The following is a 25,830-nucleotide window of genomic DNA, read 5'->3' as shown; positions in this document are numbered from 1 at the left end:
CAGTAATCTGTCTGTTTTGGGTAAAATGTAAAAGAAGGAAGGCAATTTGTCTCAATCTGCTTCTGTCTGTCTTGTGCAACAAGCTGGTATAAACTGATTGCAAATGTTACTCTAATCTATCCTTTTTTTCAAATCAGGTGATGTTTGTATCAGACTTTTTCAAAGTGAGAATGCCCAGAATTTCAGTAAAAGATGAGGAAAGTTCACATACAACTCTACACGAGACACATGGAAACAATTATGGCAGGAATCATCAGAAATAAAAGATGGTCATGGGCATCAGTGAATGTATATCTGTCTGATTGTCATGATAAATACTCTACTCAAGTTGATAACTGTCTATATAATAAGCACCTGCTGCAATACCCTCGGAATCCACTTTGTTTATATTAAATATACTTATACAATTCAATTTTGTTTATAATTTCAATTTTATTATTTGCACCTTCTTATAAGCTCTTATCATTAAAGTGATGAGAAGCAGTCAAATTAGTGCAAAATGTAAAATGTTTATTAAAATAACGAAGCTTATGTACAGTTTCAGCTGTTGGAAGCTAGCTTTGATGGTGCTCAAGTTCCACTACACAAGTTCAATGGAAAATAAAAAAAATTCTACAACTTCTGCCATTGTTTGATTATTCCTTTCCCACCAAAATCTTCAGCCTCCACGTTGCTGGATATTTCAAAACCTGTGCTGATTGGTTGATTTCAGCTTGAAAATAGATGACATTTGTGCTGCTTCTTTGAAATTACAAATAAAGACTTGCAGCAAACACAATATCTCTTTTGATCTTGGTAATGCCTGAAAATAAAACATAATCCTATATTTAACAAAAAACCTTCTGGCAAGACAAAAATTGCTGAGTTCTCAGCAATTGCTTTTTCATATTCACATTTATTTGCTTTGCTGCTGAAGCCAAACAACAGGTAAGGATGTTGACTTTCTCAAGACTTGCAACAGCTTTGTTGGTTCCAGCTGGGAAGTAAGCAAGATGAAGCCGTTTTCCCTGCAATGGATCACCCAGTTTCTTGCTTTTGGTTTTAGAACTGGCAACTTACCTCTCTCCACTGAATGATATGCTATTTTCTTCTAAGTCCTAACTCATGCTGGGTGATGAATCTATGGCTGCTAACATGGCAGCAAATCAGTGCTTTGGCCAAGTATTCATTCACATGGTGTCAGATAAAGTAGCAAACACCAGACAATTCAGCTTTGGGATGACCGCACTAATCTGTCACTGCGCATTTTTCCAGCCCTCAACAGTAATTAGGAAGAGGATCATGTGTATTTTACTCTTAGCTCAGGGATTCTAACAAGACCAACCTTTGCTTTCCAAATGCAAAGATCAGTCAACCCCATAAAAATTGAGGATAAATTCTGAACTTTATCTGTCTGGATTAATATTAATTCCCGTAACCTTACTATAAAGAATAAACACAAATTTTCAATAGAGATATTAATAAAGCATTGACTTTGCATCACAACAACAAAGTTTCAATATCCTAATGAAAATGCTATTAAATGATTCAATTAATCTAGTAACTGTTGCCATTTTTGGTGCAGTCAAACATATTCCTGCAGGGCCTGGCGTTCCAATTTACTAACACTAAGGATTGTCTTTTCAATGTTCTAGTCAGTATGTTCATACAAGACTGGCAAATTCAGGAACAGCAGGATCAGCCATGGCCTGATTCTTTGGTTCAATTTCCACACAATCATATTGCATTGTTGATTTATGGTGATGGCAGAGCTCTTTCCCACAACTTCACAAACCTTGACTCTGGCAATCAGTTAGGTACTACATATTAAGCCAATACCTTGCGTTTCTCTTCATATTCATCTGTCTAAATCCTCCACTTCTTCAGCCTTGGCATTAGCAAGACAGCTAATTGTTGACATGTATTTTCAAATAAAAAAAGAACAAAAACAGCCTGTGAAATAGGCCCTTTGGCCCAACGAGCCTGCGCCGCCATCTCAACACCACCAGTCCCCCTCTCCACCCACGACCCTTGTCTAACGTTTTATCGCCATCCACACTGAGGGAAACTGATTTAGGGACAATTTATTATTGTCAATCAGCCTAACAGCACATCTTTGGGGTGTGGGAGGAAACTGGAGCACCCGGAGAAAACCCACGCAAGCACGGGGAGAATGTGCAAACTCCCACAGACACCGGCCCAAATCCATGTGTCTGCACAGCAATCAGTGATAGTCACTGAGCTGTCACCTTGCCCAGTATCTGGTCCAGTTTAGGCACACACTAACGACATGAAGCACTAGGCCAATCTCGAACAACCAAGAGCAGCCCCAGTACGACCCATCGCGTGTATGCCCCTCGTTGGACACAAGGTGGACCAACTTAAAACCTATGAATGAAAAGGGAAAAAAACATTATTATTGTACCATATCCATTTACCTTACCAGGGACGCCCCAATGCTAATGACCCTTATTTAAAACAATCTCCTATACCCACCCATCTCCAACCCACTCATGTGCCTAAGTTACTCTTAAATGACTCTAGCGTGTTTGCCTCCACCACCTTACTTGGCAGAGCATTCCATACCCCCACTACCCTCTGTGTGAAAAACCCCCCTCTAATATCTGTGTTATACCTCTCCCCCCTCACCTTAAGTCCATGGCCCCTTGTCCTATGTGTCTCTATCATAGGAAATAGCTTACCTCTGTTTACTCTATCTATACCCTTCATAATCTTACATAGCTCTATTAGATCCCCCCTCAGTTGGCGTCTTTCAAGGGAAAAGAGCCCCAATTTCTTCAATCTTTCCTCATACCCCAGTCCTTCCATACCAGGCAACGTCCTGGTAAACCTTCTCTGCACTCTCTCCAGAGTCTCCACGTCCTTCCGATAGTAAGGCAACCAGAACTAGACACAGTACTCTAAATGCGGCCTAACCAACGTTCTGTACAACTGCAACATTAGACTCCAGCTCTTATATTCTATACCCTTCCTATAAAGGCTAACATACCATAAGCTTTCTTCACCACACTTTCCACTTGCACTGCCACCTTCAAAGACTTGTGCACTTGCACCCCAGGTCTTGCTGCGATTCTATACTCCTTACGGGCTTATCCTTTATCATATAACTCCCCCCTACATTATTCCGGCCAAAATGCATCACCTCACATTTATCCGGATTAAACTCCATTTGCCATGTATCTGCCCAATCAACCAGCCTATCAATAGCTCCTCACTGCCCGCCAATCCAGCCGCCTTGGTGTTATCAGCAAATTTGCTGATCACACCACGTAGTCCCTCTTCCAAATCATTTATATACACTACAAAGAGAAGAGGTCCCAGTACTGAGCCCTGCGGCACCACCAGTGACAGACCTCCAGCTAGAAAAGGACCCCTCCACTACTACAGCTAATGCTATCAGAATTTCTGTCCCCATTATGATATTCCCCAAATCCTATTAAATTTAATTTGGATTAAATTTTCCTTTCACCTGCTCTTTAGATCAGCCAGACTTCTTTAAGCAATCACGTCAATAAGATGAACTCAGAAAAGGGATAACTTTTCCTTTGAACTATCACCACTTTCGCAGAGAAGGTAAATGTAATAACCATGAACATGACAAGGTATTTTTCAATGAAAATTACATATATATGATTGCAGACTAAAAAAACTTATTTAAAACTTGGCAATATGGCCCTCCCAACAATAATAGTTACTTAAAGACAAACCTTCTGCAAATTTGTTTTCTAGCTCCGTGTTTCCTATAGCCTTTGCTGCTTGACACATCTGTCGAAGGAGTTCTTCCAATCTTCTCATACATCGAATTATGCTCCCTGTTTTAAAATTTAATAAAACGATTCATGTTGTGTTACTTTGACAGAAAAGATGACTTTCCAGCAATATGGACTATGTCAATTTTATTAAACATTTAAAGAACAAAGAACATTTGGTTAGCTTCAACGAAGCAACCTCATTGTCTCAATCTACTTACCATAGCTTAGTGCTCATTAACAAACTTTTAACTTCACAATTTTGCTCCACATTACAAGCTGGTGTAAAATATCCATACAAAATATTGCCAAGCATGTACTTCAGTTTTACATAAATGTTGGGATATGTATCAAAAGATAAACAGCACAATGCAATAGGCATTAGGATTCTAGCAACACATACTGGGTGCAGAATTTTGACTGGTAGTTCTTATATTGCAATCAGCTCTTAAGTTTACGCATTAAAAGGAAAGCACCACAATTGTGATTTTTTTTCTGTTCTCGGTCTGGCCTCTGACTTTGCACCGTGTGCGAATTAAAATATTAATGCATTTTATCTTTAGGACAAAAGTCTCTAAATTTGGTACATAATGGAAACCCATGTTAATTATGGACAGATGGGATTTGAGCCCTAGATAACAACAAACGTTATATTTACATTGGGTAACTATCCAGTGGGGGAGGCAATGAGGCAGCAAGGTAGAGCAGGGAAGATATGATCTAAAATATTCTGAAGTATAACTTTGAAGGATAGAATCATAGAATGATGAGAGAAGGAGTTAAGTCCAGAATGAACATTCACTCATATGGAACAGAGAAAAAGCAACAGACAGTAACAGTAATAGAGTAAAAGCAACAGTATTGGAAGCCCAGAAAATTGCAAATTTGGCTATAGAACTGGGAAAGTATGCAAGGACTTAAAACTTGACTCTTGGGACATAGAAAGACAGTGAGAACTTGATACGAATGGAGATGCAGTACAGTGTCAGTGCAAGTGCACATGCCTGACATTCTGGATCATTTGTGGTTTGCGAATGGTAGTAGAGAGCCCAGAAGGAGAATTTTGGATAAAAGCAAATTACAGCAGATGCTAGAATCTAAAATGAAAACAGAAAATGCTGGAAAATCTCAGCAGGTTTGATTGCACCTGTGGAGAGAACAGAGCTAACGTTTTGAATTTGGATGACCCTTCAGAAGAGAGTTTTGGAGGTCAGTTATGGACTGCTACAACAGGTATTGATTAGGATTTTGAAAGCAAGTGATGCTGCATTAATTGGTCTACTCTTTTCAATTCTAGGTTTAAAACTTCAATCTGGAACTACGGGAAGCTTCAACAATCATATTATGTTCCACATATGATGACTTTACCTTAACATATATGATGGGTTTGTCACAAGTAGTTAACACCTGCTTTTGGGGGCAATGGGGGACATTCAGATTTCCTGCTGTGAATTCAGTCCCACTGAAATTTAATGTATGGCAAAATTCAGTGTATTTCTGGTTTTAACTTGACATAAAAGATGGTTTTTGTAATGATTCAGGTGTATTCAGCAGTCCTGATCTCACTACAAGAATGTTATTTGGATAAATTTAAAAGGACATGTCAAGTCTGATGCTTTACTAAATATAACATGGCATGAATAAAAGTCAATAGTAACCTGAATAAATTATTTACCATTAGCCAATATTTTGATGTACAGCATGTATTCCACTTAAAGCAAAAACATAATGCTTTAAAAGTTTAAACATACATTGCATTATATAATCATTTTGGACATAGTTAAAATGTGGAGTGATACATATGACAAGCTCAGTGTCATGACATCATGTTTGCAATGTGACTGATGTTAGCCTTATTTAATGTATGTTGCAGCAATGTGCATTGCTGACTACAGCTAATGTGCCATTAAAAAGACATGGTGGTTGCTCTGGGAAATGTAACCCACAAAGCACAAACCACAGATTTGGACTCCACCACAGCATACAAATATAGTTACATCTTGAGAAAGCTGTGCATCGTTTGTACAAACAGGGACTTGAAAACATAACAAAAAAATGTAGCAGATTTACTTTGAGCTTAACTGGGCTGTTGATTGGAATCATTTTTATTTTTGTAATGACAAACTTAGCAGTGAAACAAACTACTGTCTTCTGTTTGTTGACCTGTAATGCGGCCAGGACTCCTGCAAACAAACTGGCATAATTGCAATGAACTTATATCCATGAATCCCAAAGGTTCCAAGAAGCCCCAAACCCATCTGGAATGAATCATAACAGGGCAGAAACCCAATCGAACTAAAGTTGCGACAGATTCCAAACGCAGAGCCACGCTGCACTTTTGACACAGATCAGGTTTCAGCTTAACCTTCAATTACATGCTAATGGCACAAACTCCACTGCAAATGCACAATTAATCCAAGCTTTAAGCACTGGTTAACAAAGCACCATTTACAATCTTAACTTCTCCTGTGAAGTAATTTGAGATGCTTTACTGTTAAAGGCTCTATATAAATGCAAGCTGTTAGCATAACCCAACTTCAATACTTAAATATCTGGAACACAACAAGGTTCCAATCGTACCTCATTTAGAAAGTAAGTTAATGTGAGTTGGGGGTGCGGGGGATGCAGGGGTGGAATACATGACAATATCTACTGTTTCTAACTTACCTCAATGACTTGAAATTTGAAACTCAATGGAAATTAGTTCAATTTGCCAATTATGCCAAATTAGGAAATGGAATCAAAAGGTGGCACCTACAAAACTAAAGTATCAGCTGATAAAATGAGTGGGCCAAACAATAGCAAATGAAATTTAAATGCAGACAAGGGTAAAATATTGCACATGAAAATGAAAAGTAGGTGACACAAACATTGCAGGCTGAAGTTGAAGTAGGTGAGAATTTAAATCGAAAGAAACATAGGAGTCTTAGAACATAGAACATTACAGCGCAGTACAGGCCCTTCGGCCCTCGATGTTGCGCCGAACAGTGGAACCAATCTAATGACCCTCTAACCTAACCTATTCCAATGTTATCCATATGCCTATCCACTGACCATTTGAACACTCTTAAAGTTGGCGAGTCCACAACTGCTGCAGGCAGGACATTCCACACCCTTACTACCCTCTGAGTAAACCCTCTTAGTTGACTCAATACTCCAGATTCTTACAGCAACCAACAATGCCAATACGGCATTAAACAGTACAACTTAAATCACAGGAAACTATGATCAAACTGTATTCTAGTTACACACCCCTCGAGTACTATGTCCAGTTCTGATTGTTCAGAAACAAGCAACAATTACTGATACAGCAAACAGCATGGAGGCAACTCTTGCTGTCATGAGTTATGGTTAATGGTAGGGCACTGGGGAGAGTTAGAGAAGAGGGATCTGGGGGTACAGGTTCATAGTTCCTTGAAAGTGGAGTCACAGGTGGACAGAGTGGTGAAGAACGCATTCAGCATGCTTGGTTTCATTGGTCAAAACACTGAAAACAGGAGTTGGGACGAATTGTTGAAGTTGTACAAGACATTAGTAAGACCACACTAGGAATATTGTGTACAGTTCTGGTCATCCTATAATAGAAAGCATATTATTAAACTGGAAAGAGTGCAGAAAAGATTTACTAGGATGCAACAGGGACTTGAGTTATGAGGAGGCTGGACAGACAAGAGTATTTTCCCCTGGAAGGTAGGAGGCTTAGGGGTGATCTTATGGAAGTCTGTAAAATAACGAAGGGCCAAGAGCTGGGGGGTCTGATGGGGAGGAATTCGTAAGATGTGTATTGGAAGGATCCTTGCAACAGTATGTAAATAGCCCGACTACAGAGGGGGCGATACTGGATTTAGTTCTGGGAAATGAGCCGGGTCAGGTGGTTGAGGTTGCGGTAGGCGAACATGTGGCTAATAGTGACCACAACTCCGTCTACTTTAGGATACGAATGGAAAAAGATGAGAGCTGTCCTAAGGGGAGGGTGCTAAATTGGGGGAAGGCTAGATACAGCCGGATTAGGCAGGAGCTTAGGGATACAGACTGGGATAGGCTGTTGGAAGGCAAGACCACGTTAGGCATGTGGGAGTCTTTCAAGGGAAAACTGCAAAGGGTGAAGGAAAGGCATGTGCCGGTTAGGAGAAAGGATGGGAAAGGTAGGATTAGGGAACCGTGGATTACTAGAGATATAGAAGACCTGGTTAGGAAGAAACAAGAGGCGTATGTCAGGTCTAAGCAGCTGGGAACGGAGAGAGCGTTGGAGGAATACAGAGAGAGTAGGAGGGATCTCAAACGGGGAGTTAGGAGAGCAAAGAGGGGGCATGAGATGGCTTTGGCAGGTAGGGTTAAGGAGAATCCAAAGGTGTTTTACTCCTATCTTAAGAACAAAAGGGTGGCTAGGGGTAAAATTGGTCCTCTTAGGGACAGATGTGGGGAACTGTGCTTAGAGGCAGAGGGAATGGGGGAGATCCTGAATGAATACTTTGCATCGGTATTCACAAAGGAGAGGGGCTTGATGTCTGGTACGGTCATTGAGGGAGCGGTAGACCAATTGAAAGATCTATCGATTATGAGGGAAGAAGTGTTAGGGCTTTTAGATGGCATTAAAACCGATAAATCTCCGGGGCCCGATTGCATTTATCCTAGGCTGCTTAGAGAGGCGAGGGATGAGATTGCTGGGCCTCTGACACAAATCTTTGTCTCTTCTTTGGACACAGGTGAGGTCCCACAGGACTGGAGGATAGCGAATGTGGTACCGTTGTTTAAAAAGGGTAGGAGGGATAGCCCAGGTAACTATAGGCCGGTGAGCTTAATATCAGTGGTAGGTAAGTTGATGGAGAGAATTCTTAGGGATAGGATGTATGCGCACTTACAGCGTTGCAATCCGATTAAGGATACGTAGCTTGGCTTTGTAAAGGGGAAGTCTTGCCTTACAAATCTGGTAGAATTCTTTAAGGAGGTGACAAAAACGGTCGACGAAGGACGAGCCGTTGATGCCGTCAATATGGATTTCGGTAAGGTGTTTGACAAAGTCCCTCATGGTAGGTTGGTACAGAAGATTAAAGCTCATGGGATATGTGGTCAGGTATCTAGATGGGTAGAGAACTGGCTTGCAAAGAGGAGTCAGAGAGTAGTAGTGGAGGGGTCTTTTTCTCGCTGGAGGTCTGTCACTAGTGGTGTGCCGCAGGGCTCAGTACTGGGACCTCTTCTCTTTGTAGTGTATATAAATGATTTGGAACAGGGACTAGGTGGTGTGATCAGCAAATTTGCTGACGACACCAAGATGGCTGGATTGGCGGGCAATGAGGAGCAGTGTCTGGCAATACAGCGGGATATCGATAGGCTGGTTGATTGGGCAGATACATGGCAAATGGAGTTTAATCCGGATAAATGTGAGGTGATGCATTTTGGCCGGAATAATGTACGGGGGAGTTATATGGTAAAGGGTAAGCCCGTAAGGAGTATAGAATCGCAGCGAGACCTGGGGGTGCAAGTGCACAAGTCTTTGGAAGTGGCAGTGCAAGTGGAGAGTATGGTGAAGAAAGCTTATGGTATGTTAGCCTTTATAGGAAGGGGTATAGAATATGAGAGCTGGAGTCTAATGTTGCAGTTGTACAGAATGTTGGTTAGGCCGCATTTGGAGTACTGCGTCCAGTTCTGGTCGCCTTACTACGGGAAGGATGTGGAGACTCTGGAGAGAGTGCAGAGGAGGTTTACCAGGATGTTGCCTGGTATGGAAGGACTGAGGTATGAGGAAACATTGAAGAAATTGGGGCTCTTTTCCCTTGAAAGACGCCAATTGAGGGGGGATCTAATAGAGGTATATAAGATTATGAAGGGTATAGATAGAGTAAACAGAGGTAAGCTATTTCCTATGATAGAGACACGTAGGACAAGGGGCCATGGACTTAAGGTGAGGGGGGACAGGTACAACACAGATATTAGAGGGAGGTTTTTCCACACAGAGGGTAGTGGGGGTATGGAATGCTCTGCCAAGTAAGGTGGTGGAGGCAAACACGCTAGAGTCATTTAAGAGTAACTTAGACAGGCACATGACTGGGTTGGAGATGGGTGGATAAGAAAGGACAGTAGGACTAGGGGGCACAGCCTCAAGATAAAGGGGGGGGGCGGTTTAGAACAGAGTTGAGAAGGAACTTCTTCACTCAAAGGGTGGTGAATCTCTGGAATTCTCTGCCCGTTGAGGTGGTGGAGGCTGCCTCGCTGAATATTTTTAAGACGCGGGTTGATGGGTTTTTGATAAGCGAGGGGATTAAGGGTTATGGGGAGAGGGCGGGAATGTGGAACTGAGACATGACAGATCAGCCATGATCTTATTGAATGGTGGGGCAGGCTCGAAGGGCTAGATGGCCTACTCCTGCTCCTATTTCTTATGTTATGATATAGGAGATTGTTTTAAATAAGGGTCATTAGCATTGGGACATCCCTGGTAATGTAAATGGATATGGTATGATAATAATGTTTTTTCTCTTTTCATTCACAGGTTTTAAGTCGGTCCACCTCGTGTCCAACGAGGGCATACACACGATGGGTCGTACTGGGGCTGCTCTTGGTTGTTCGAGATTGGCCTAGTGCTTCATGTCGTTAGCGTGTGCCTAAACTGGACCAGATACTGGGCAAGACGACAGCTCAGTGACTATCACTGATTGCTGTGCAGACACATGGATTTGGGCCGGTGTCTGTGGGAGTTTGCGCATTCTCCCCGTGCTTGCGTGGGTTTTCTCCGGGTGCTCCAGTTTCCTCCCACACCCCAAAGATGTGCTGTTAGGCTGACTGGCAGGAATAAGTTGTCCCTAAATCAGATTCCCTCAATCTGGATGGCCATAAAACATTAGACAGGGGTCGTGGGTGGAGAGGGTGACTGGTGGTGTTGAGATGGCGGCATGGGCTCGTTGGGCCGAAGGGCTTGTTTCCCGGGCTGATTTTGTTCTTTGTTCTTTGCACAGATCAGCCAGTCAACATCTTTTCCCAAACGTAGGGGAATCTAAAACGAGAGGCATAGATTTAAGGTAAGAAGGGAGAGATACAAAAGTGTCTAAAGAGACAAATTTTTCACATACAGGGTGACAAGTATCTAGAATGAGCTGCCAGAGGTAGTAGTAAAGGGGAATATAATTTTGTCTTTTAAAAAGCATTTAGACAGTTACATGGGGTAAGATGGGTATAGAGGGATAGGGGCCACACATGGGCAATTGGGACTAGCTTAATGGGTAAAACAAAAGGGCGGCATGGACAAGTTGAGCTGAAGGGCCTGTTTCCATGCTGTAAACTTCTATGATTATGACTGTGCGTGTAAAAATCTGGGAACCTTGAGTTTTTCAGACTGAAACAGAGGCATCTGAAAAGTGATCTTATAGTGGTGTAACAAGATAATTAATTCCATGAATTAGATTAATCATTCAATATTGCTTCAAATTAAACAGTGGGAACAAGAGACAGGCTCAAAGTTGTAAAAGGTAACTTTAAAATCTTCTTCACACAAAGAGCGATCGTAGATTGGACTTCCAGTCTGAATGTTGGGAGATGAAAATTCGTGAATCATTAAAGAAACAAATAGATGCATCAATAGGAGAAGTATTGGTGTGTTATGAATGGATACACTAAGATGGGGTGAATGGTTTCCTCAACTGGAAGTATACTGTGAATAGGATTTTATTATAATCCCTATGATTAGCAGGAGCTAAATTATTTTCACTGCTTAGGATTGTAATGGAAGTATCAAATAAAGAGTGAGGAGGTGAAAGCATTGGTGACCATTGCTAGTGTGAGTGGCAGAGAATGCCACTGCACTCCCATAATGTTTGGACACTTGTTGGTACAAACAAATTTAGACACTTTGTCACAAAAATATTCAGCTAAAGTCAAGGTTATTCTAGGTTGTTGAACCAGGCTTTTCTGAAAGTGTCTGCTTTCACTGGTAATTGTTCCAAGTGTCACCTATGTTTCAGCATTCCACCAAATACAATCATTGAAAAATGATCCAACAGCATAGACAATTTGGCACAAAACAACTTAGGGGATTAGGAAAAACTAGCCTGGGTTCGAATGTGTAACGTAGAACTTAAGGATGGCAAGTAAACGCCAGAACTTCATTGCAAGGGGAATAGAATATAAAAACAGGGAAGTTTTAATGCCGCTGTAAAGAGCCTTGGAGAGATCACATCTGGAACTCTGTGTGCAATTTTCAATTCCATTTGAAAAAAAATCAAGTTAGAAGCAGTTCAGAGAAGGTTCACTCCACTTGTCCCTGGGATAAGGGGCATATCTTATGAAGAAAGATTGAACAGGTTGAGACTGTATCTATTGGAGTTGAGTAGGATAAAGGGTTGAAATATCCAAGATCCTGAGAGAACATTTCATTTGAGAGGGAAGCTAGAACTAAGGAACACAGTTTGAAAATAAGAGGTCTCCCATTTAAGACAGGGTGAAGAGAAATATTTTCTCTTGGGGAATCATTTGTCTGTGGAATTCTCTTCCCCCAAAAGCACTGGAGATCAGATCATTGAATTTATTCAAAGCTTAGATAGATTTTTGGTAGACAATGGAGTCGAGGGTTATGGGAGAACAGGTTCGAAGGGCTGAATGGCCTACGCTTGCTCACAAATCCAGTGTTCCGAAGTATCTTAATTCTGACATCAGAATACAGTCAAAGGAAGGTTTCAGCAACAAAATGAAAACAAAGTTTATCATCCAATAAGGCTGGTAAGATGGACTAAAAAAGGAAAACCTCTCTTGCCAAAAGTCTGACCATTTAATAGATATTTTTCTTGTGGATAGAGAAATTTTCCCAAGTGCATGTTGAATCTGAATGATTGAAGAATTTTTCATAGCATTCATCTGAGGAACTTTATTAAATGCCTTCTGGAAATCCAGCAAGGTTAGGTCCATTGAACTTTCTTCTCCTTTTGTCAAAGAAGTCAGTAACTTCATGAAGTGTGATTTAGAGTTTATAAATTGACTTTGACTATTCCTTATAATCTGTGTGGTCTTGTGATGTGCATTGGTAGCATTTTTTAAGATACTGCTAAACATTTTCCCATTAATGTTAGAATGTTAGCATTCCTTTTTGGTCAGATGTAGCTTTTCGACTGCACACGTTACTTAAACTTAAAAACTTCTTAAACAAATTTTTGCTAGCTCCTAATTTTATGTTTTATGGTTTCAGGGCAACCTCTTTGTAAAAGCCTGGCATTGGCAACGGCCAAGTGAAATTACTGAGTTTCATTCAAACTCCATCTCCATAGTGGAATGTAACATGGAAAATTAACTTCATATACGCATACTGAAGGCAGCAGAACTAACAGAAATCACCAACCATATAAAGCTGATCTGGACCACACAAAGCTGATACTTGGAATGCAAAAATACATCTAGATTAACGCATACTGCTGTGAAATTTATATTAAAATAAATGCGAAGGTTGAATTTTATGGATGATAAAACTGTGACACAGTGCAATGTAACATGAATGGAAGAAGGTATATTCAATTCCACATTTTTGTTGCTGCTTCGTGTAATTAATGGACGAAAGGAAGGCAGGCAGTTCTCTACTGGGGAACCTGAAGGAGAGTTGTCACCCTGATGTGCTCCTGGTGGTTGAAGAGCAGTAATACTGAGAGAGGCTGAGAAATGGGAGACACAGTCTAATTTATAAAAGGAGCTGGGGATGAAGAGAGTTTTCAAAGTATTAAAAACAATATTACAGAAGCATATTGTATTTGAAAACGTTAATAAAAAAACTTATAGATTCTATTGATAATTTGGAGATGCCGAAGTTGGCCTGGGGTAGGCACAGTAAGAAGCCTCACAATGCCAGGTTGAAGTCCAAAAGGTTTATTTTTTAGCACGAGCTTTCGGAGCACTGCGTCTTTATCGTGTGACTCACCTGACAAAGAGGCAGCGCTCTGAAAGCTTGTGCTACCAAATAAACCTGTTGGGCTTTAACTGATGTTGTGAGATTTTTTTACAGGATGTATTGATGATTATGAGGGACCGTTCCAGTCAGTTTCCTTGCCTTATTATCTCTCTTTGAAACTGTAACTAAGTTATAAATTTTGATTCTGAGAAAAGAAACACCAACATGGATCCATGCAGAGCTAATCATATCTGGAGACTGATAGTGAAAGGAACAGGCCAGTTGTCATTGCTCTTGGCCAGAGGACTATGAGCCATTGGGAACTAAAATACTTTTATATTCAATTGATTTGGAATTATCAGAGCTTTAGCTCACAAACTAAACTCTCAAAATGCGCATGGAAGATATTAAAAAATAAATTCCAAAATCTGCCAAAAAATTATATTGTACCAAATATCATTTGGTTTAATTATTCTATGTTAACATTGCACAATCAAAGGCCATGCACAGATGAACTATCAAAGTGATACAAAGAGGATGAATAAGTTAAACATACTGCATCATCAAACTAGAACTATGAACCATAGCATAAAAATATCAACGCATCATGCCTGTGCTAACCCCATGTGAAAACAATCCATAAGCTAACTCCAGACTCTCCCTACAGATCTTTATGTTCCTTCACTTCAAAAACGTAGCAAGAGTTCCCTTAAAACATGCAAGTCTCTACCGTTATCCCTATGGAAAAGCATTGCATGATTTATGAAGAAATTTCTCTTCACCTTTCTGCTCACTGTGAGTGACAATTTTAAACCCAGATACAAAGAGGTTGTTCTTTCTACTTTCAACCTAGTCATCGGCCATCTCAAGTATTTATTCTCTATCCCTCTGAGGTTTACATGAAGGTTATTAGAAGATCATTTTATTCCAGCTTCATTGTAAATGAACTAATTCTACAACTACAACTGAACTGAAAAGTTAATTATTATAATTATTGCTGAAAAAAGGCACACAAACTTTTCTTTTTGCATTCATCAGGACATAACAACAATAACAAATGCATTTGCTTCTCACAAAACAGATGAGTTGTTCCCTTTACATTTGGTGTTCTTGCAAGTGTCCCGATGAGTGCAAGACAAGCAGCTTCAACATGGTCATTTTTCAGTGACACTCAAGTTGTGTTGCATCAAATGACTATTTATTATAATTACGGAAACAGTGGGTTATCAAAGGGGGCAAGAAGAGAAATAAAAATCTATTGGTATAGCATTATATTAAAGCACTATTAATTATGTGAAAGCATTAATCTGTGATATTGTCTTGATATTGTAAGTTTGTGACTTTGCATAAAGGAAAACTTTATTTTCAAATTCTAAATCTAAACAGATGCAGGAAAAATATATACTACCACAGGCATTGTTAAAGCTAAAAAAATTGCAAGGAATATGAACATATTTATTACCTTCAAAAACTTCTGTCATTTTGCAGATCTGAGCAAAAGTAGCTCCATTCGCCCATGTAAATACAACGTCCATTAAGTGGGGGCGAAATGAGTCCAGATATGTTTCCTCATCAACCTCCAGTTTGGCTTCTGCTGAAACTTTGGCTATTCTCCGAGCACATTCCTGAAATCAAACATGGAAGAATATTACCTGAAGTTAATTCCAATCCAATTTTTGGATCTACCTTCACTCCACCTTCCATATTTTTGGATCTTGAGCATTCCCAATTTGAATTGCTCCATCAATGATGACCATGCCTTCAGTGGTCTAGGCCCAGGAGTTTCCTCTCTTTACCTCTTGCCTTCTGTACCTTGCCTTCCTCCTTTGAGAGAGTACTGAAAACTACTTATACAACCAAGCTTTTGGTCATTTAACCTGATATTTTATGTGGCTTGGTATCGTATCTTGTTTTATGATGCTACTTCAATGGATCTCATGGAAACATATACAATTCTAACAGGGTTAGGCAGAGTAGATTCAGAAAAAATGTTCCCAATGGCGAGGGAGTCCAGAACCAGGGGTCATAACTTAAGGATAAGGGGTAAATCTTTTAGAACTGAGGTGAGGAAAATTTTCTTCACCCAGAGGGTGGTGAATGTGTGGAGTTCACTACCACAGAATGTAGTTGAGGCCAAAATGTTGTCTGACTGCAAGAAGAAATTAGATATAGCTCTGGGGTCTAAAGGGATATGGGAGGAGGTGGGGGGCGGGGGGATGCAGAGGTCAGGACACTGGATTCAATGATTAGCCATGATCAAGGTGAATGGGGGGCAGGCCCGAAGGGCCCACTCCTCTATGTTTCTACTTTGAAGGGCCTCAAGGTATTTGTGTAGCATCTTTAGCCTACCAATCATGTGTTGTTTTGTTAACTTGCTTTTATTTTAATATTCTTTCATGTAATGTGGGCATTGCTGGCCAGGCAAGAATTTGTTGCCCATCTCTAATTGCCTTGGAGAAGATAATGGTGAGCCACTTTCTTGAACCACTGTAGACTATCTGGTACAGATGCAAGCCACAGTACTATTAGAAGAGGACTAGAAATTTAATCCAATAATGATGAAATGACATCTACATCATTCCAAGTCAGAATGTGTGTGGCTTGAAGAGAATTTGCTGGTGGTGGTGTTCCCAAGTAGCTGCTGCTCTTATCCTTCTAGGTGGTAACAGCTGCAAGTACGTAAATGCAGTCAAAGGAGCCTTAGTGAGTTGCTGCAGTGCATCTTGTATGTGATACACATTGAACATAAGAACATAAGAAATAGGAGCAGGAGTAGGCCATCTAGCCCTTCGAGCCTGCCCCACCATTCAATAAGATCATGGCTGATCTGTCGTGGCTCAGTTCCACATTCCCGCCCTCTCCCCATAACCCATAATCCCCTCTCTTATCAAAAACCCATCAACCCGCGTCTTAAAAATATTTAGCGAGGTAGCCTCCACCACTTCAACGGGCAGAGAATTCCAGAGATTCACCACCCTTTGAGTGAAGAAGTTCCTCCTCAACTCCGTTCTAAACCATCCCCCCTTTATCTTGAGGCTGTGCCCCCTAGTCCTATTATCCTTTCTGAGCGGGAAGAGTCTCTCCACCTCTATCCTATCCATCCCATTCATCATCTTATACGTCTCAATGAGATCTCCCCTCATTCTTCTAAACTCTAATGAGTACAAGCCTAGTTTATTCAGCCTCTCCTCATAGCTCAACCCCGGCATCAGCCTAGTAAACCTCCTCTGCACTCCCTCCAAGGCCAAAATATCCTTGTGTAAGTACGGCGCTCAAAACTGCACACAGTACTCCAGCTGCGGCCTCACCAATGCCCTATACAGCCGCAGCAAGACCTCCCTACTTTTATATTCAATCCCCCTCGCTATGAAGGCCAGCATCCCAATCGCCTTCCTGATCACCTGCTGCACCTGCAAGCTGGGTTTTTGCGACTCATGCACAAGGACCCCAAGGTCCCTCTTTGCTCCCACTGTGCATCAGTGGTGGAGGGAGTGAATGTAAAAGTTGATGGAAGGACTGCCAATCAAGTGGGCTTATGGTTTCGAGCTTCTTCTGTGTTGTAGCAGTTGCGCTGATCCAAGAAAGTATGGAGTAGTCCATCATACTCCTGATTTGTCCCTTGAAGATAGATGGTGGGCTGATCTCAAAATTCCCACCCTCTGGACTGCTTTCTAGTTACAGTTTTTATGTGGCTGGTCTAATTCAGATTCTGGTTAATGGTAGCTCTCAGTATGCTGATAATGGGGAGGTTCTGTGATGGTAATATCATTGAATGTCAAGACAAGATGGTTCGAATCTCTCTTGTTGGAGATGGCCAATGTCTGGCATGAGTGTTGTGTTACTTTAGTTTACAGAACTTGCTTTGAAAGCAATTCGAGGAATTCTTGGAAAAATTCAAATACCTGCTCTGTGGAAAAGTAATTATTTTTGAACATACAAGATTAATTGCCAAAATTTTTATTTGAGCCCCTAGAGGCTGCAAGGTGGGTGCTACACAAAAGAAAATGGTCAAAACTGATTGCTTTGGTTCAACTAGTCCCAAAAAGGATACAGCATTGTAGTAGCGAAATGTCTACCTATCAATGATTTGGCAGCACAGGTGTATGAATGGTACCAAAAAATATTTGACTAAGCACATTCAAACAGAATATTCAGTAACAATGAAATATTAAGAAATTCCTTACCTGCATCTGTCGTAATGGGCCTGCTAGTTGTTCCGTCAGTTTGGGCATTTCATTTGCCTATAAATTAGAATACACGTATCCAAATTACCATATTGCTCAATAGTCAGTGTGCATTATATACATGATAAGGAGATTTGTTGCCACATAGCAGTGGGAATCTTCCAATTGTGAATCTTCTTGAATCACTTGGAGGCATACCACAGACCTCCACAGGCCAGAGACAAAGTTTAAACAAACATTCCTAATTATTTCCACATGGCTGAAGCTGCTGATTGAAATAGATTCAGATTGAGGATTTATCCACTCATAAAAAAATGGCACTGAGAACAGATCTTTTCAAACTTCAGAACCACAAAGCACAACAGGAAAAACACTGTGAAGTCAAACAATCAAAATGCAAATAGTGGCCAGGCTATACCAGCTTCGGTTCCAATGCCCATTTTTTGGATCAATCAATTTTGGATGAGATAAACAAAAATAAAGTTGTTACATTTCTTGTGATGCGTCAGGAAAGGAAAAAAAATCACCACCTGCACACTTTGTCCTAGAAGGCAGTCACATTCCTGAGGGTAGGATCTCCTGTTTTGGTCAGTGGACAGGAAGTGCAGGTGTTACTGCAAGTGAGGCAGGTAAGGAGACCAAGAAAGTACAGATGAAGCAGCCTCAGCCCTTGCAATTGTCCAACAGGTTTGAGGTTCGTGCAGCTTGACTGGATAAGAGTGAGTGCATGAATAACTAGGAAAGAAGTGGTAGTAGGTGCCAGTATATTCAGGAGGGTGGACACGGGACTCTACAGCCTACAGTGAGAGTCTGAAAAGCTATACTGCCTGCCCAGTGCCAAGGTTTGGGGCATCTGATCAGGGCTGGAGAGGAACTTGCAGTGGGAAGGAGAGGATCCAGTAGTTGTGGTTCACACGGGTACCACTGATATACATAGGATAGAGTTCCTGCTTAAGGATGATGAGCAACCAGAAGCAAAATTTAAAAAAACAACCACAAGGAGAATCCCTGGAATATTACCTGAGCAACTAGCAATTTGGCAAAAGGGAAATACGGTTAGAGTTAAGTGCAAGGCTCAAAGACCGTGCGGGTAAAATGAGTTTCAATTCATGGGGCACTGGTGACTGTATTGGGGAAAGTGGAAGTTGTACCAGAACTGTCTTTGCCCGAATCATGCTGGTACTAGTGTTCAGGTAAGTTATATAACTATGGCAATAGAGACAGCGTTAAACTAAATAGCTTGGGGGTATTGGGGGAAGCTTATGGAGGGATCAAGTGAGCAGAGATATGATAAATTAAATAGTATAAAGTAGCAACATGGGCATTGCTAACCAGTATGTGGTAGGAAGGGACAGAGAGTACAAAAGGCAGGGTGCACCAGCAGATAAGGTCGGAGTTTGCAAAAATGACTAAAAAGGCAGAACTAAAGGCTCCATATCTGAAATAAAAACAAAATGCCGGAAAAATTCAGCCATTCTGACAGTATCTGTGGAGCGAGAAACAAGATTAACGTTTCTAATTCAGTCTGACTTCTTCGGAACCCTTACTTATCTGAACACATAAAATGTTGCTGTTGTGTTGGTCAAATGATAAGGAACTCACCCACATCTAGCATTAATTAAATAGTTTTATTTTTGTATGCATTTTTAAGAAGTCAAAACAAGCCTATTTATAATAGCAGTCTTTTTGACAACTTTTACTGTGGTATTTCAGAATTTTCAAAAAGTTCATATATGGAAAAGGCTGAGGAGCAGTTTTAAAAAACGTGACAACTATTTAATTTATCTTCTGAGATACCTATGATTGTGTTAGGAACACACAGTTTTAAAACAATCACAAAATTACACAACTGAAGTACTTAAAAGTTCTATGTTATTACTGAATTAATATTGAGTTAGTTACTTATATGTAAAGCCAGGAAAAGGAGAAATTATGATTCAATTCACTTGCTCTGCAGTGAGTTACAGAAAATTATGTTTTACCTATTAACTGACCAGAGCACAGTATGAGAATTATTAAAGGAATATTCCAGACCAAGCGTTATAATTTAAGTAAACAGAACTTAGCAGAACTGCAAAACCGTCTGCCAACTCACCGGAATTTCTTTACTCAATATATTAAAAACTATTTTTGAAACCACACATGTAGCAATAGGAGGGAAGAGTTGTGTTCCAAAATTTGCCACACCCCAAGCAAAGCTGTTCCAGTACAGCTACAACACTGGCATCTACTCAGTGATGTGGAAAATTGCCCAGATATGTCCTGTAAATAAAAAGCAGGGCAAACCCAAACTGATCAATACCAGTAAAGTGATGGAAGGGGTCATCAACAGGGTTAGCAAGCAGCATTTGCTTAGTAATAACCTACTCACTGATGCTCAGTTTGGGTTCTGCCAAGGCCATTCAGCTCCTGAACTTACAACTGTGGTTCAGGCATGGATTAGAGCTGAACTCCTGAGAGGAGGTGACAGTGAATGCTCTTGACATCAAGGCAGTATTTGATCGAAAGAGCTCTTGGCATCAAAACTGGAGTCAAAAGGAATCGGGGGGAAAAGACTTTGATGGTTGCACTCACAGCAGGCATAATGGCAGATGGTTGTCATTTGATGGTTGGAAGCCAATTGTCTCACTTCCAGCACATCACTGCAAGAGTTCCATAGCATGGTGTCGTAGGCCCAACCATCAATCATCTTTCTCACATCATAAGTTCAGAAGTGGGGTTGTTCGCTAGTGACTACATAACATTCCAAGTCATTCACAACTCCGCACATAATTTAACAGTCTATTTCTAAATGCAGAAAGATGTGGACAATATCCAGACTGAGCTGACAAATGGTGAGTAACAATTGTGCCACACAAGTGCCAAGCAATGACCAACTCCAACAAGAGAGAATCAAACTACCTCCTTTTGATGGCATTACCATCAATGAATCACCCACTATTAAACTCCGGGGTGGGGGTAATTGAACTGGACTAGAAATATAACCATCCAGGGCAAAGCAGCCCACTTGACTGGCAACCCATCTGCTAACATTCACTCCCTTCACTACCAATGGATAGTAGCAGCAATTGTACCATCTATAGCATGCACTACAGGAACTCACCAAGGTTCTTCAGACAGTATCTTTCAAATCCTAACCAGTACAATCCAGAAAGACAAGGGTAGTAGACACATAGGAGCACAATCACTGGAAGTCACTCATCATCCTGACTTGGAAATGCGTTGTCATTCCTTTACTGTCACTGAGTCAAAATCATGGAACACTCTTGCTAACACTGCAGGTGTACCTACAGTACATGGAACGCAGTGGTTCAAGAAGGCATTCTTACCACCACTTTCTCAAGGGCAATTAGAGATAGGTAATAAATGCCTAGCCAGAGATGCCCATATCCAATGAATGAATAAAAATTGTGTAGATCATATTTGTCAGTACTCCAGTATCGTGAACAATGCTATCAGATGATCAAATTATGTACTGCAATGACTGGAGGAACAGATGATCTAGGTGTGAAAAGTGTATCAGCTTTTGACAGACAGAAAATTACTCATGAAAAAAAAAGGTCAAGTTTGATAATTACAGAAGAAATGATAATGAAAAGAAACATTGCATGGCTATAGAATTTGTAAAACCATCAGAAATAAAAAACAGTTTGCATTTATTGCCATGCATTTTAGGCTTTAAACTTCATTTTATAAAATATAGTAACGGGAATACAAACGATCAATAATGCTCAATAACAGATGGCAGGAACCTCAAGCTGGGCAGGCAAGAGGAAGTTGCAGTAAGACTATTGAGCACTTTTGCTAGTACAGTTTTATAGACCTAAAGTAAATCACTAATAAAGTGAAATCAAACTATGTTAAAGAACACAAAAACATAACAGAATTTATTCATTTGATTGATGAACAAGAAGAAATGTAACAGCATGAAGTTATCCAGAAGTACATAAAAGAAAACATGCTGAAAATTTAACACCTTCAAATTTTTTTACACTACTTGAACCTGAAACTATAAAGGGATTTCTGTCTGTAAAGCCAGCCAAACCAAAGAGAGGATTTATGCCATAAAGTATAATTTCTAGGTATAATAATCTGTCTTAATGTGGGATCAATGGCAAAGCTGTTAAAAATTAGTACATAATGCTAGTCATTGAAAGAGTCATAAAACAGTTTTTCTTTGAATTTATTCCTTTGCTCTCAGCTGGGGTATGGGTCCATATATACCAACATTCCTATGATATCTTACTCGAGTGGTCATTCTTCATGTGCAAGGGTGAGCAGTACTTGAAAGCAGACTATATGAATAGAAATTGCAGGCCAGCCTGGGTGACCCCGACCTGTACTCGATCAATTTTTATACATACTCTTTCTCAGCAGAGGCCAGTAGTTTTACAATGGGAGATATTGGAACCTACATGGTTCTGAAATGTGAACAGCACAACTATTAACAGATAAATTATCCTACATTGGGAATCAAGTCTATAACCTTGTAACATTTAGTTCTGCACTGTACTTCATGGCATTTGAAACTGGCTCAAATTAGAAAAGTCAAAATTTGCAAAATAACCAATTCTGGCTGGATTGTCAATCAGGGAGTGTATTAAAGCAAAATTCACAATCATTAGATATGGGAAGTATTTTTACCAGAAAATTACTCTACAGACGTTAGGACCAACTTAGAATTAAACCTATAGGTCAGCCTACTCTATCAGTTAAAGTTGAGTCAACTAACCACGAATGCTTGCACTTAATTAACTTTTCTGGGTAATACCAAGCGAATTAGCAAGGGTGCTTTCCATTGCAGAAATCACAAACATGTCACAAAGTTCTGAAGCACCAAATTAAGATCTGGCAAAAATGTCTTTTACGAAGATCCTTTTGGGTCCCTTCATAAAGAACTTAATACACAGAGGATATGGTGATCACCTCTAAATATTCCGCAATGGGAGATAAAAGAATGCAATGATTGCTACATAGGGATTATAACATTCTAAATTCAACATGAGTTCAATCATTTCAGATCACAACCCACTGTCAGAATCATTTGGACTGCAGGTGGGGGAGTACAGTGGCACAGCACCAGGGACCCGGGCTCAATTCTGGCCTCGGGTCACTGTCTGTATGGAGTTTGCACATTCGCCCCGTTTCTGCATGGGGTTCCTCCAAGTGCTCCGGTTTCCTCCCACAGTCGAAAGATATACGGGTTAGGCTGATTGGCCATGCTAAAAATGACCCTAGTGTTAGAGGGACTAGCAGGGTAAATATGTGAGGTTATGGGATGGGGCTAGGTTGAGTTGGCATCTTGAGGGGAATTGCTTGATAGAGCAGACGCAGCACGGTTTCGTTAAGGGGAAGTCGTGTCTGACAAATTTATTGGAGTTCTATGAGGATGTGTCTAGGGCGGTAGATAGAGGAGAGCCGGTGGATGTGGTCTTTCTGGATTTTCAGAAGGCGTTTGACAAGGTACCTCACAAGAGGTTATTGCAGAAGGTAAGGGGGCATGGAGTTGGGGGTAGGGTGTTAGCGTGGATAGAGGATTGGTTGTCAAATAGGAGGCAGAGAGTGGGGGTCAATGGGTGCTATTCGGATTGGCGGTTGGTGACTAGTGGAGTGCCCCAGGGGTCGGTGCTGGGGCCTCAGCTATTTACCATTTATATAGATGATCTGGAGGAGGGAACCTAGTGTATGGTGTCGAAATTTGCTGATGACACCAAGATTGGGGGAAAGGCAAATTGCGCGGAGGGTGTGGAGAGTCTGCAGAAGGATCTAGATAGGCTGGGCGAATGGGCCAGGAAATGGCAAATGGAATTTAATGTTGGCAAGTGCGAGGTGGTCCACTTTGGTAGGAATAATGGTAGGAAGGACTATTACTTACGGGGCAAAAAACTGCAGCAGGCGACGGTGCAGAGGGACCTTGGGGTCCTTGTGCATGAGTCGCAGAAACCCAGCCTGCAGGTGCAGCAGGTGGTCAGGAAGGCTAATGGGATGCTGGCCTTCATAGCGAGGGGGATTGAATATAAAAGTAGGGAGGTCTTGCTGCAGCTGTATAGGGCATTGGTGAGGCCGCATCTGGAGTACTGTGTGCAGTTTTAGTCGCCGCACTTACGCAAGGATATTTTGGCCTTGGAGGGAGTGCAGAGGAGGTTTACTAGGCTGATGCCGGAGTTGAGGAGGTTGAGCTATGAGGAGAGGCTGAATAAACTAGGCTTGTACTCGTTAGAGTTTAGAAGAATGAGGTGTATTGAGATGTACATTGAGATGTATAAGATGATGAATGGGATGGATAGGATAGAGGTGGAGAGGCTCTTCCCGCTCAGAAAGGACAGTAGGACCAGGGGGCACAGCCTCAAGATAAAGGGGGGGCGGTTTAGAACGGAGTTGAGGAGGAACTTCTTCACTCAAAGGGTGGTGAATCTCTGGAATTCTCTGCCCGTTGAAGTGGTGGAGGCTGCCTCGCTAAATATTTTAAAGACGCGGGTTGATGGGTTTTTGATAAGAGAGGGGATTAAGGGTTATGGGGAGAGGGTGGAATGTGGAACTGAGACACGACAGATCAGCCATGATCTTATTGAATGGCGGGGCAGGCTTGAAGGGCTGGATGGCCTACTCCTGCTCCTATTTCTTATGTTCTTATGAGTTGGGCTGTGGTTGGGACAGACTCGATGGGCTAAATGTCGTCCTCCTGCACTACAGAGGTTCTATAAGGTGTTGGTGATGATTCTGCTGTAGTCATTTGCAGCTCGTCTAGACACTTCATTTTTTTTTACTTACTCCATTAACATACCCTTTAGCCCTTTACTATCATCCATTTATCATTTAATTTTTCCTGCCTTCCACCTCATCAAATATCTTGTTCTTTCCCTTGCCTCCACCTGTCCATGCTTAAAATTGAGCAGATCTCTATTTTCCAGTTCTGACAAAAAAATCACCAACCTGAAACATTGGTGTCTAAGGTCAGAATGTTACAGCTGTTCACGCCAGTGGGATTTTCCCATGCTGTTGCAGTAAACAGAGATTTGGCTGGGCACCAAATTCTCTAACTTTGCTGCAGTAGGAGAGTGGGGTAAATGGCCAGTAAGACTGCACCCTACTTCTCCACAGACAATGCTGAATATTTCTATCATTTTAAGTTTTTGATTTCAAATTTCCAACACCTGCAATAATAATATTTGGCTTTCATAAAACTATTTTTGCAGACTTGCAATAGCTTAAAAGTCAATCAGATGGGTCATTTAATGAATGATGCCAAATTTGACATTGCAATTCCACAGTGACAAAAACTCAATAATATTCACTTGCTCATTCAAAAATAAAATAATGTCCTTGGCAAAATAGGTAATTAGAATTCCTACATCCTGTAATTATAACTTCGAAATATGCTGGAATGAAAATAAATTAACTTGTGTTTCAAAATGCTGAGTATGAGGTTCCAGTAATCTCAGTGCATAGGACAGAACTGTGCAAAGTACTTGTCTATGATACTCTTTTTCCTCATTTGATGTATTTAGAAATCATTAAGAGCAGAATATACTTTTGCTGATATTGAGAATTGTTATCAATACCTGACCACAAGTGCTGTAAATGGTGTGGAAAGAAATCTGCTATTAATCCTGTGATGTTGTGCATCCTATGAAGACAGATCATTATCGACTATGGCTACAAGTACAGAAATACAAGACACCTGACTTTGAATTTAAGTTGACTTGTACGTTATGAAAGCTTGTCTCTGGTTTAAGCATCAGTTTGTTGCTTTACTAATGCCCTTCTCTACCAATCCTATGAAAAAGGCACAAAGTTTCAAGATGCAAGACAGGGAATGGCATTTATTACATTCTGAAATTTGAGACATTTATTTATTCCTGGGTAGGACATGTACTATTTGAACAAAGTCTTACATCAGACTGCTGGGAATCCACTCCTATAGGGCTGGAGTTAATTCCAACAGCTTGAATTTGGCTTTCCCACAACATATTTGAAGTATTTATGATTTAGCTGATTCATTCTTCCCATCAGGGGCTGAGCGCCTGAATCATTC

The 25,830-nt window shown here is 40.8% G+C and overlaps 2 protein-coding genes across 4 annotated transcripts in view; one reads left to right on the top strand and one right to left on the bottom strand.

Annotated features, from left to right (window-relative positions):
• Positions 1-622, top strand: part of plpp1a (phospholipid phosphatase 1a) — a 98,556-nt gene extending 97,934 nt beyond the window's left edge. For all 3 annotated transcript variants that reach the window (XM_080185951.1, XM_080185960.1, XM_080185969.1), the window contains exon 6: positions 138-622. In XM_080185951.1, coding sequence (XP_080042077.1) covers positions 138-263 — 126 coding nt within the window. In that variant the 3' untranslated portion in view covers positions 264-622. The remainder of the gene's footprint in view (positions 1-137) is intronic.
• The window catches only part of mtrex (Mtr4 exosome RNA helicase), a 132,746-nt gene continuing 107,405 nt past the window's right edge, over positions 490-25,830 (bottom strand). Inside the window, exons 24-27 of the mRNA XM_080185937.1 lie at positions 17,796-17,852; positions 15,074-15,236; positions 3,708-3,812; positions 490-802 (exon numbers count right to left, since the gene is read on the bottom strand). Of these exons, the coding sequence (XP_080042063.1) occupies positions 750-802; positions 3,708-3,812; positions 15,074-15,236; positions 17,796-17,852 (378 nt within the window). The 3' untranslated portion in view covers positions 490-749. The remainder of the gene's footprint in view (positions 803-3,707; positions 3,813-15,073; positions 15,237-17,795; positions 17,853-25,830) is intronic.

The sequence above is a fragment of the Carcharhinus amblyrhynchos genome, chromosome 1 (assembly GCF_965287045.1).
Source record: "Carcharhinus amblyrhynchos chromosome 1, sCarAmb.v2.hapA, whole genome shotgun sequence".
In the NCBI taxonomy this organism is placed as follows: domain Eukaryota; kingdom Metazoa; phylum Chordata; class Chondrichthyes; order Carcharhiniformes; family Carcharhinidae; genus Carcharhinus; species Carcharhinus amblyrhynchos.
Note: the sequence above shows the minus strand (reverse complement) of the source record. Positions and strands in the feature narration are given on the sequence as shown.